The following is an 11813-nucleotide window of genomic DNA, read 5'->3' on the forward strand; positions in this document are numbered from 1 at the left end:
GAGGAGAACAAATACACCTATTAACTTCTAAGGGACTCAAAAGCACAGACTGAATAGGTCCTGTTACAGTGAGATATCTAGTTTCAGTGTGAGCCAGCACCCGTTGAAAGGGAGTCCTTGTTAAGAGACAGCTGCACCTGAACATGGTGTTTTTCACCTGTTGAATAAGTTTATACTTGTTGTAACAGATTTGGATTCATCACTCGGTGTAGGTTTATTCTATTTCACTGCTGTTGCATCTTCTTGTCCTCTGCTTGCTGTTTTTGTCATGTGCTAGTTTACTTACTGCAATCCATACACTGGAAACAAGGATACAGCTTTTGTTTTAACGTTAAATCTCTGTACTATAATGTGAATAGTTAAACATGTTAGAGTTTGTGTACTCGCCTGAGAAAACCTTGTACTTTGACCAGTTTACTTTAAGGGGACCTTGTGCGAAAGACAAATCGGAGTTGGTGTTTGTCCTTCCATCAAGTGTGAATCACACAAGTTGTGCGTCTGTGATTGGATGAGGGACAGGGGTTCTCACTAGATCGCTGCTGTACATAGAGCCCTCCCCAACAGTTGTGTGGGGGGGGAAAGGTTAGTAGACTGTAGTGTTCTCTCAGCAAGAGCAGCCAATGCTCACGGGAATTAAAGTCTTAAAGGGACCACAAAAAGGTCTGGAACTGAAGTGAGATTGGATAAGATACAGGTCCAGAGGGCCGAGACGTCAACTGATGAAACTTGTGTAACAGGACTCCACGGACACAGTGAACTGCAAACAGCCCACAGGGTTGAAAACCTCAACAGACTCTCACAGAGTTGAACTATCCACATGTACAATGACTCGTGATGTTTTCCCACCGCCGCTGCTCCTGCTGCTGTTCCTATCTGTGTTTGGGACGTCCCACGGCTGCCTGCAGGACCCTGTTTCAGCCTACAGATTTACCGGCGCCGTCTGCCGGCTCACCTACCCAGCTGCTGTTGTGTGTGAGTGGCACTTTGACTCAGTTTTTGGTGTTTAGATCCCAGGACTAATTTAACCCCTCATGCTTTTGTTTAATAACCTGCCAAAATTGCTGTGGATTTCACACCAGTGTTGATGGTGCCAGTGATTCTTTAAGTCAGAACCACATTTCCCACAGTCCCTGATGCTTCTTCCAAAAACACTGTCTTCTTCCCTCTGTTGAAAACTTAATTACATTTTTTCTAGCCTCAACATCTTCATTTCAAGATTAAATAACAGATAGTATATTTAAATTGTGTAAGAATTGTGTAACATATCGACATTGTATCAGTGCCCAAAGTGCAAGTGTTCAAAAGTAACTGGATACTTGAGTACTCATTGTTTCTTGGGCAGCGCATTTCAATGTTTGTTCCTGCATGACAGAGCTCACACACACAGCTGACAGAGTTGATTGAGAGATTAGATCGATGTGGAGTTGTTTGTCAATAGTAAAGGGGGTTACCAGTCAGGTGAGAGAGATAATGAAAGATATCAAAGACAGTTGGTTTGACAAAATCAACAGTTGGGTATCTTTTTTAAAAAGTAGGTTCATCATCTTGTAGATGATTTGCACAGTGAAGAAAAACTCCTTCATGACTGCAGAGCTAGTCATGGATGTGGGTGTACATTTTATATTTTACACACATTGCTTCCTTGTTAACAATCTAGCGACTTCATGACCTTATCCTCAGAGGATTCGCCTCAAGATGCAAACCCTCCCCGAGACCAAAGAGGCCAGGCTCAGTTTGTCAAAAACATACCAAAAGAAAACCGGCTCATGATGCAAAGCTGGGCAAGTATGGCTGCCCATGGGACTGGCGCACTGGCATTTATTGATGATTTCACTGCTGACTGATGACATTTCATCACTCAGCGGGATCTTAAATGTACAGCCAAAACAACCAAAGAGCTCTTCCCCATGAACAGCTGGAAGCTTCTTTTAGCCAAGTCCACCACCTGACCTTAATCCCACTGAGCACATTTGCTGAAGACCAAGACTAAAGGCAGAGAGACCCCACAGTAAGCAGGAGCTGAAGGTGGCTGCAGTGAAAGTGAGAGTTCATGTGTATCTCTCCAGTCACTTTTGAACCTCTGAACTCTGGGCACTATGTGTTAAAGAGGCTATATCTCACACACAGTTCTTTCTATATTGACGTTATTGCAATCAAATTAAAGCTGATCATTTTATTTTGACTGACCCCAAATCATTCCCGACCACCTCCACCCCGTGCTGCTGCCTGTGTGAGGGTGTAGAGAGATGAGGGCGGGGCTGGGAAACGTCCTCATGTATACAAGCTCAGTCAGTTCTGCAGCCGTCTTTGGGCCTGGACGGCGCCGACAGCGTGCAATCAATAAACAACACTTCTCCTCTCGTCCGCCTGTTTTGGTTTTTCTTTTGAATATTTTTCTTTGCATCTGCTGCCTTGTTCAAAAAACATCTTTTCTGAAGCTGAGAAGTTTGATGCAGCACTTCTTTAGGTTTTAATTTACCCAGAATTCATGAACTAAACAGCTTTGTGCAGCGTCTGACTATGAAGTCTGACATTTGTTAGATCTAAGCCACAGACAAAGTCTTTCTTTGTGAAACTGGCCCCAGAAGTTGTGATGTTAAAGTGTGTTTGGCCATAAGTGTCTCTTCACCACCCACCCTATTGTTCCTGTAAATTTAGACATAGTACAACAACAGGGGTTTTGTCTCTGGGTTTCTCAGGAGTCCGGTTAGGGGGCTGATTCCTCCCACATCCACACAATAGGAACAAAGCAGCAGACGGCGTTTTTCCTAATCAGCAGGGAAATGTGACACACAGCTGTCGTATGTGGTGTGAAAGGCCTGATGTTGTACTTTCTTTAAATATTAAATGTCTTCAACTCTCAGTTTTACAGTTTTTTTTTACCTTGATGAACTCTAGTTCGGAGGAATACTCTAGGGAAGATTTTGAAATAATAACACTGTTGCTGGACTTTCAAAACTCTCATATGCTGATTTTGCAAACAGCTTTTGACACACAAGCGGCCAAAAGTGTGATTAATCTGATGAAGCCAAAGATACAAGCAGCGATTCCTCAGTCAAGTTAAGCTTTGGAGATTGAAGTTTTTTCTTTTTTAAGGCAACACATTTCCATTTGTTACACAGGAACACTAAGGCTCACACATGCTCTGGGTGTGTGCACATCCTGGCCTCAGCCCCAGATGCTCGGGGACTTCCTTCTAACTTTCAGTGTCAGCATCTAGCAATGTAAAATACAAGCAAGGGATACTATCATTTTATTTACAGTGTACAGTAACGGTTCAAAGTCAAGGATGGTAACGTTTGTTGTGTTTTTGCCAGTGAATGAGAAAACCACAAAAGTGATAGAGGCAGCGTTCCAACACGCCAAATACCCAAGTGTGAAGGGAGAGAAATCCCTGCTCTTTATAGGCAGAGTCACATATGGCCTGGAAAAGTGAGTAGACACATACACATGTACGGTGAACACACATGCACAGACACACAGCATGAAGTCATGTAATGTTCCTCCATTGACCCGCCCAGTTTAGAGATCCACAACCTGTCGATTGGGCGAAGTGCGTTTGAGCTGCATGCAGGTGAGGGCATCGCCATGGAGATAAGCAACGTGTCTGCAGTCTTCAGAGGGACCATCCAGTACGGATATGGCAGCTGGCTGTGAGTCTCTGTGTGTGTGTGTGTGTGTGTGTGTGTGTGTGTGTGTGTGTGTGGGGTGGAGTGGAGTAATGATATGTCTGATCTAAAAGGACTAAACTAATCCTATTACTCATTTAAAGGGCCAGTGTGTGGGAATACAAGAGGAATTTATTGACATATTGGAATATAATAGAATTGTGTTTTCATTAGTGTTTATTCACCTGAAACTATGAATCATTGTATTTTCATTGGTTCAGAATGAGCCCTTCATATCTACATAGGGAGGGGGTCCTCTTACACAGAGATCGCCATGTTTCAACAGTAGTCGGTTGCAATCTGACACCTCAGCACTGGATATCATTAAATCTGGTCCTTGTGGCAGGTTCTTCCGTTTTCCATCATCCATTTAGGGCTTTCCATTCACTCAAAGATCAGCACCTTCAAGGTGGCATGCTATTGACTAACTGTGCAGATTTTGTGGGTCAAATTTACCATTTGTGTTTCTTTGTCTTGTTCCTCTAGTGTCAACGTTGCACAATCAATTGACTTTGAGATTGAGTCTCAGATCGACCTTGGAATCAACCCCAAACTATGTAAGCACTGTTTTACCTTTATACATAGAAATAATACACAATGAAGTACAGTTCTGAGCCTTCAGTAATAACTGAAGAAGATTCACACGGCTGTATCGACAATCAATCTTCTCACATCTGTATTTTTTGCAGCCCACTAGTCTGATAACAACATTCAGAGAGGTTGCGGTTTGAATCAAACTGAGAGTATAAAAACAAGGCGGGACTCACACTCTTGTGAATAATACCAGCTCTTTTGCATCTCACCTCATACTTCCTCCGATCTGTTCTCTGTTACCTCTCTTATCTCTGTCTGTCAGACTGTGGTGAAGGGAAGGTAGCAGCAGACACATCAGACTGTTATCTCAACTTTCACAAGCTGCATCTGCATCTGCAGGGAGACAGAGAGTAAGTTACAGAACACTGAGGCCCGATGAACTGTCAGTGGTCATAATCACAGAGTCCGACGGTGTTAACGTGTCTGTTGTTGTTGCTCAGACCGAACTGGCTGAAGAAGCTCTTCACTGACTTCATCACCTTCACAGTCAAACTTGTCATCAAGGGGCAGGTGAGGGGCAAGAGGGCAACAGTAAAAGATAAATCATTCATTTTAGTTCAAACATTTTTAGTCAAGAGTAACACCGGCACAACGATGAGTCTGTTCTGAAATGCAGATATGCAAGGAGATCAACAAGGTGGCAAATATACTGGCTGATTTCATACAAGACACAGCAGGTGAGTGCGTGTGTGTGTGTGTGTGTGTGTGTGTACGTGCGTGTGTGTGTGTGTGTGTGTGTGTGTGTGTGTGTGTGTGTGTGTGTGTTTGAGAAACAGAGAGACAGTCTGGTCATATCTTTAAATCTTTTAGAACATATATTCCTGTGGTTCTCTGTGTCCAGGCATTTGAACGTTTGTTTAAATCCATAAATTAAATAAATTGATGAATTGATTTTGTGTGTGTGTGTGTGTGTGTGTGTGTGTGTGTGTGTGTGTGTGTTTCCAGAGGACTTCCTCAGTGATGGAGACATCAGTATGGATATTGGTGTAACGGCTGCTCCTGTCATCACTGCGAACTACATCGAGTCATACCACAAGGTGAATTATACCTGTGTGTTCAGACACAACACACAATCATAACCATCTTCAAATGTCTTTATTAGCAATTATCCTGCATCATGAAGAGAGTTTCCTCAATCATCAGACAAGATAAGGAGTTTAGTGACCCATCACAGTTTACTTTTTTTTAATTCATTATTATTTGTCAGCATGGACTGTTTTATTTGATGTTTATACGGCCATCTACACATTATACACACTCTATGGTTTATGGGAGACTGTAATAAATCATATCCACCTTGTTCAGCCTCCCTAACCACCCTAATAACTGTAGTTCAGTTTCTTATGTGTCATATTTGGATAGCGGTTCAACCCAAAAGGGGTTCAGACTGATTTTGGATTGTTTGTGTAGATAAGAATCTCTTTGTCTCAGATATAAAAACTCTTTATGTCTTCCAGGGGTTGACCAAGTACAACAACACGTCCGCTGTCATCAGTGACTCTGGTTTCCACCCCAGTCAGCTGACTGAAAACAAGATGCTCTACTTTTGGCTGTCAGGTCAGTAATTTCATGACATTTCATTTTCTTCTGTCATTGGATGTTCATGTACACCGGAAGAGAAAGAAATAAAGTATTTTTACGATGTGGAAATATAATTCCATATAAGTAGCTTCACTGTATTCCAGTGTGTTGTCCAAGGAGCAGCGTAGTAGTTAGTTTGTTATCAGAATCTTTCCTCTCGTTGGGATTTATCGGTGTATTCCTACATTAAATCTTGGTTTGTCAATACTTTGTGTTTTAACCTCAGACCAGGTCTTGAACCCCTTGCTTGCTGCTGCCCACCAAGATGGCCGCTTTCAACTGAACATCTCTGGAGCAGAGATCACTGTAAGTCCATCACCTTCAGCTTCCTGTTAAACACACACACACTGGTGGCACTTACTGATTAGGAAGTATTGGAAAATGATTGATATTCTTTTATTTGGGGTCTGTATATGGAAAAAATACCACAAACAAAAAATATGTTGCTGTGTCATGTTGTTGTGATTTCAGGAGCTTTTCAAGACGAGTCTCTCCAGTGCCACGCCGGAATCTGTTAGGAAGGTAATAGTGGAAACCTCCTCATCTCCGCACACTCCCAGATACAAACATATACACCTTTGCCAGGTGAGATGTATTATTTTGCATGTGTGTGTGTGTGTGTTCAGTGTCTGTTGGAATCCGGTTCTCCAGAGCTAAAGGTGTGGAGTTCATCCGTTCCCTTCCTCAACACCTCCACCCTGGGTACGGCTGTCTGGGTGCAGGCGTCCGGGCAGCTCACCTGTGGGAGTCAAAGCACACCAACGCTCTTCTTCCAAACGGTACTTGTTCCAGTCTGTGACGGGACATTTTTTAAAACTATAACAGGAGTAGCAAGCTCTACTGAATCCACAGCTCTGTTTTCAAATACTTCGACAGACTCAGAAGCACAAACTTTCTGCTTTGAAAAGGTAGATACTGTGACGGGTCGTCTGCTTCGAACCCCACAACCCCGCTGCTGATTGATGCCTGAGACTGAGTTGTTTAGAAAATGAAATAATCTGTGACTACATTGTCTGTGTCATACCGTACAGTCACTGTGAGGGCTTCAGTGTGTTTGAGTGATGTTTTTATTTTTTGTCTATTTGTTTTTCATGTGTAGGATGTGGCCATGACTGTCACAGCTTCCTATGCGGACAAGAAAGTCTTCCTGCAGGGTAACGTGTCAGAGTAAGACCTTTCTTGTTGATTTTTTTTCTACAGGCCTTTGCTGATCTGAAATTCAATTCAGTACAGACTGATTACATTTTTAAGGTTTCATGTCAGCGCCTTCTCTCTTTGCATGAATCAGTCAGAAAACTGTTGGTTCTCTTGCTTCCATACATGGACAAACTAACTACTTGATACAGCGTGTTATCTGAGCACGTCAAAGGGGAAACAGTGGCAACAAAGGCATTTAGAGCATTGCACTTGGTTGTACACTTAAATACAACTTTTATTTAATCAGGTAGTCTCAGTGAGATCAAGATGCCTTTTGCAAGAGAGAGAAAGAAAAAACACACGTAGCCAAACAAACTAAAGGAAGAATAAGTAACCAGAGAAACAACAGCTGGACATGACACAAGCACATCCTGTCATGGTTTACTGTGACAGACAATTCATTGGTTTCATTTCCTGTTTTATTTTGAAGTAGCTTTCCCTGTGTGTCTCTTGTTGACTTTACTTCCTGTCTTTGTCCTGTTTCCCTCCAGTTTGATTGTCTGCCTCGCCCTAATGTGTTTCACCTGTGTTTTATTGCCCTTGGCTTCCTTCTGTATTTAAGTCTCTGTCTTTCCCTTCGTCCTTGTCGATCCGTCTGTTGTTGGATTCCTCTGGATCTCCAGTTTTCCTTCATGTTTCCTGTTTGTTGTTTTCCTAAGTTATTGGATTTTCTGTTTGTTTTTTTTGGTCCTGGCTGGTTTATTTTGGATTCATGTTCTTTTTGTAAGTTTCCCCTTTTTGTTATTTAATAAAACACCTTCCACTTTGGGTTGTCTGCATATTGGGTTCAGTTGTTCCTGCAAACCTGACACATGCAGCAGCAGTGACACACAGTATTTACTGATGACTGGAGTGAAACAGGCCTGAGGTCCGGTTTAATGAGACATTTGCTTTTAAATTTGAGAAGAGAAGTGACATACAGAGGCAACTGTGACACATGAAAATGGCGGTGGAAGCCCGTAACACAACATCCACAGTTGAGTTCTCAGCTGAGGGACCATTCTTGCATGTTATACCCCGCTTCCTCTTTCCCTTCAAGAGAACTTCCTGTCTCTCTCTGGTCCGTCAGCTTCGACAGTTGGCAGCCTACAGAGAAACAGGAAGTCTTTCTAGAAGCCAACTGACACCTGAACAGCTCCACAGCAGCCTGCTACATAATATAAAAGGACCCACAGACTTTAAATAACCCACATTAGCTTTCTTTTTCAGTTCTCATCTAATTTAACAAACAAGGCCGATCAAACAAACATCCACCGCACATTTAACACATTAAAAACTTACTTGCACTGTAATTTTGGTCGGTTTTCTGCATTTATTTATATCAGGTGCGATTCTTTGTCCATGTGTTGATTGTGTGGTGATGATCCTCTTTCCTCTCTAGGATCTTAATATTGAAAGCTGAGCTGTCCTCACAAAATCAACCGGTGAGAGTTGTAGCTTTTTTTGTTCAGTTTTGTTGCTATGGAAAACAATGTTGTGCAGCACCATCATTTGAGAAATTTGACAGGAAAAAATGATAAATGTAAATAAAGTCGAATTCCAACTGCATTACAACTACAGCTAAAATTAAAAAGACACTTCTTTTCTAAACAATATGCATTCTTTTGCAAAACATTTATTTTTTATATGTCCAAGCAGTTTTAATACCAATTAAATTTCCGGTGCAAATTCTTCAAAATAAAAGCACCATCTTGTGAACTTTCAGCATAAATTTGAATCCATGCCACAAAGAATCCAGTTCCTAATAAAGTGCTCATGAATGCATATTGATTATTTTCCTTTACATCAGTAAGAAAACACAAAGGATTTGCTGGAGAACACAAAAGTTCCCTCCCATTAAAATGGGTTTTGTCCCTTTTATTAAAATGTTGTTGATCGTGAAAACACATGAAGAGTATGTTTAAATGTTTGTTGTTTATTCACCTCTCTGTCTGTTTCTAGCTGCTGGATGAGGTTCAACTGGAGTTTATAAGAGAGGCAGTGGAGAAGATGGGCGTCCCCAAAGTGTTGTCTGGTAAGAGACGGAGAACCGGACACGGAAAGTAAAGTGCAACTAGACTTAAACCTCAGCTCATTGACCCCAACATCATAAAATATAAATATATGAACATAACTATAGCTACTTATTAAACACCCAGACAGCTCTTATGAGGATTTAGTTTCAACAGGTAATTTACCATTTTTTGGATTAACTCATTTGCAGGATTGTTTTACAACGAATCGTTTCTTGCATTTTCTTCTTTCTTCCTCAAGTTTTTGAACAACATACTTTTCTTGTTGACTGTTTCTTTTTTTTTGCAGTAGTAGTTGTGATGTTGGCTAACGTTAGCATGACAAATAATGATCAAGAGCACATGCTGACTCGACCTGAAAATACCCAAAGTGGAACCTGTATTATCTATGTGTTGCATTAATTCCTGCTGTGTAAAAGAGGTGAAACCAAATGTGGATGTAATGTGGTTTCCTGGAATCATTTGTCACGTGTTTTCCAGTTCTTGAGGTTGAGCTGACCCGACTGTTGGACAAACAGGGAACCAACCTGTTCGACATCTACGACCCTGAAGTGTTTCCTCGGGACGTAAGTATTCTCTGACTTCTTCTTCCTCTCTGACGTCACTCACCCCTGGAGTATTTCTATTGTCACATTGCTTCTTGTCTTTATCTGTCTCCACGCTTCAGGGCTTTTTGGTGATTCAGATGGATTTCGGTTTCCCTCATCACCTCCTAGTTGAGTTCCTCCAGAGGACACTACAGTAACTGTGCAACTCAGGAATAATGTGTTGCTTGTATTTGGAAAACAAAAGTGCCTCTTATTGGTACATTTACATTTTTGACCATTTTCATGTTTTTTGACCAACATTTTCTTTAGATAAAACAACCTCTTTTTGTCCAGTCTACACATCTACATAACAGGTGAATCTTGTCAATGATCTTCTCATATCCACCTGTGACTGACTGTGACGGCTGCATTACACCACATTTGAAAAGGATCATATGTTTGAAGTTGTTGTCTTGTTAAATCTGAAAAATGTGCAATTCCCATTCCTCATTTACTTTGTTTGCAATGTGTGACTTTGTTTTAGTGTTTTACTATTAGTGACTGAATCAGTTCAACAGAATATTTCTTTTGCTTTGTTTTTGAAGGTGGTAGGAGTAAGTATCAAATGAAAAAAGGAAGTAATTTTTCCATAGTTTGTGTGTGAACAACAACTGGACACCTCCATTTTTCAGTTGTCCAGTTGTTTGTACACTCACACAACTCTGGACATACAGTAAGTGGAAAAGCCTTAGTTGTGTAGGACGTTGGTGAATTATATCTGAACAATGTGGGCTCTGAAACTGCAGCGCAGTTCTTCTTTAAACTCATTTTATTTGCTACAGAGAATGAAAAACTGCTGTTAAAACATTCCTGTTACCCAAACAGGACACACACAAAGCTTTCTCTAATCATGATTAAAGTTGCATAGATTGTGATATTCTTCTATTGTCTGTGTGCAATGCAATCTTTTTATTGGCCCAAAACTGCAGACCAGTTTAATTTAGTTACACATGCACAATTTGATGCATGGAAGAGTGAAATATTAATTTCTCTTTTTAAAATATACCTGATAAAATAATTTCAACAGCTTCCACTCAGGTGCTGGTGGAATAATTATTCTGTCGAGGTTCAAGCATGAAAATTATGGCAAATTTGAAAGATAAGTAAAGAGGCTTCAGAAGATGTTCTGACCCTTTCCCTTTCTGCACATTTATCATGTTGAAGATTTTGTTTTAAATGGATAAAATTGCCATTTTGCCTGAATCTACATTTAATAATGACAAAATGAAAACATGTTTTTAGAAAATTTTGCAAGTTTATCAAAAATAAGAAACTGAAATCTCTCATTTACAAAAGAATTCAGACCCTTTGCTGTGGCAACACAAACTGTGGTCAGGCTTTAATGATCCTTCACATGTGTCTAGAACTTGACTGGAGTCCAGCTGTGGCAAATTGAATTGATTGGATGTTTATAAGGCACATACCCCTTTTTTTTTTTCTTTTTTTTTTTAAGGTCCCACAACTCACACTGCATGTGAAAAACCATGATGCCAAAAACAAAAAAAGGTATAAAACCATTTCTAAACCTTTGAGTGTTCCCAGGAGCACAGTGGACTCAACATTCGTGACATGGAAAAGAGTTTGGTATCACCAGGACTTTGTATATTTATATAAACTAAAACAAATCCCCCCAAATCATGTGTATTATACTTTCACAAAAATAATATCATAAACACCCTCTTGATAGTCACACTAAAACTTTCCATACACTGCACCATTTTGGTGAGGTGAGGTTAGAAGTCAGTAATATTCAGCAGCTACCAGATGGCACTGTTGGACCACTATCCACGGCACTGGGCATTCGAAACTCTGCGCTGATGACAGCTTGAGATAATACGGTGTTATGACTTATATAAAGCATCGGAGCGTTTTTATTTTTTATTTTTTTGAACATATGTGCCTCTACATGTTACATGCCTCGGCTTTTGTGAATGACTTGTTGTAAAGTTTAAATTTCAGCCATTCAAACTAATGGTTCAGTGTAAGTTATTTAGCTCATAGTATTTAGTTTTTTCACACACACTCTTTAGAAAAATAAAAATAAAGATTTTAATTTCTGAGACTTGAGTTCCAAACTAGTGGAAACTTATTACATTTAAATGACGAAAATGTTGACATGAGCTCGGTTTATTATTTTGAAGTGCAGAACTGTACAGTACAGTAACTTCTGCTGT

General features: G+C 40.5%; 1 protein-coding gene across 1 annotated transcript; it reads left to right on the forward strand.

Annotated features, from left to right (window-relative positions):
- Nucleotides 1-508: 508 nt before the first annotated feature.
- Nucleotides 509-10514, forward strand: cetp (cholesteryl ester transfer protein, plasma). Its single transcript, XM_023411391.2, has 17 exons — nt 509-972; nt 3318-3432; nt 3522-3653; nt 4155-4225; nt 4525-4612; nt 4703-4772; nt 4879-4939; nt 5208-5299; nt 5720-5819; nt 6070-6149; nt 6315-6365; nt 6470-6622; nt 6943-7010; nt 8422-8464; nt 8982-9054; nt 9533-9618; nt 9720-10514. The coding sequence occupies exons 1-17, from the start codon at nt 825-827 to the stop codon at nt 9795-9797; spliced, it is 1509 nt and encodes a 502-aa protein (XP_023267159.1). The 5' UTR covers nt 509-824; the 3' UTR covers nt 9798-10514.
- The last annotated feature ends 1299 nt before the right edge of the window (nt 10515-11813 follow it).

Source organism: Seriola lalandi, unplaced genomic scaffold (genome assembly GCF_002814215.2).
Source record: "Seriola lalandi dorsalis isolate HSWRI2012SDOR001 ecotype SW California unplaced genomic scaffold, Sedor1 jcf7180002054465, whole genome shotgun sequence".
NCBI classification, from domain to species: domain Eukaryota; kingdom Metazoa; phylum Chordata; class Actinopteri; order Carangiformes; family Carangidae; genus Seriola; species Seriola lalandi.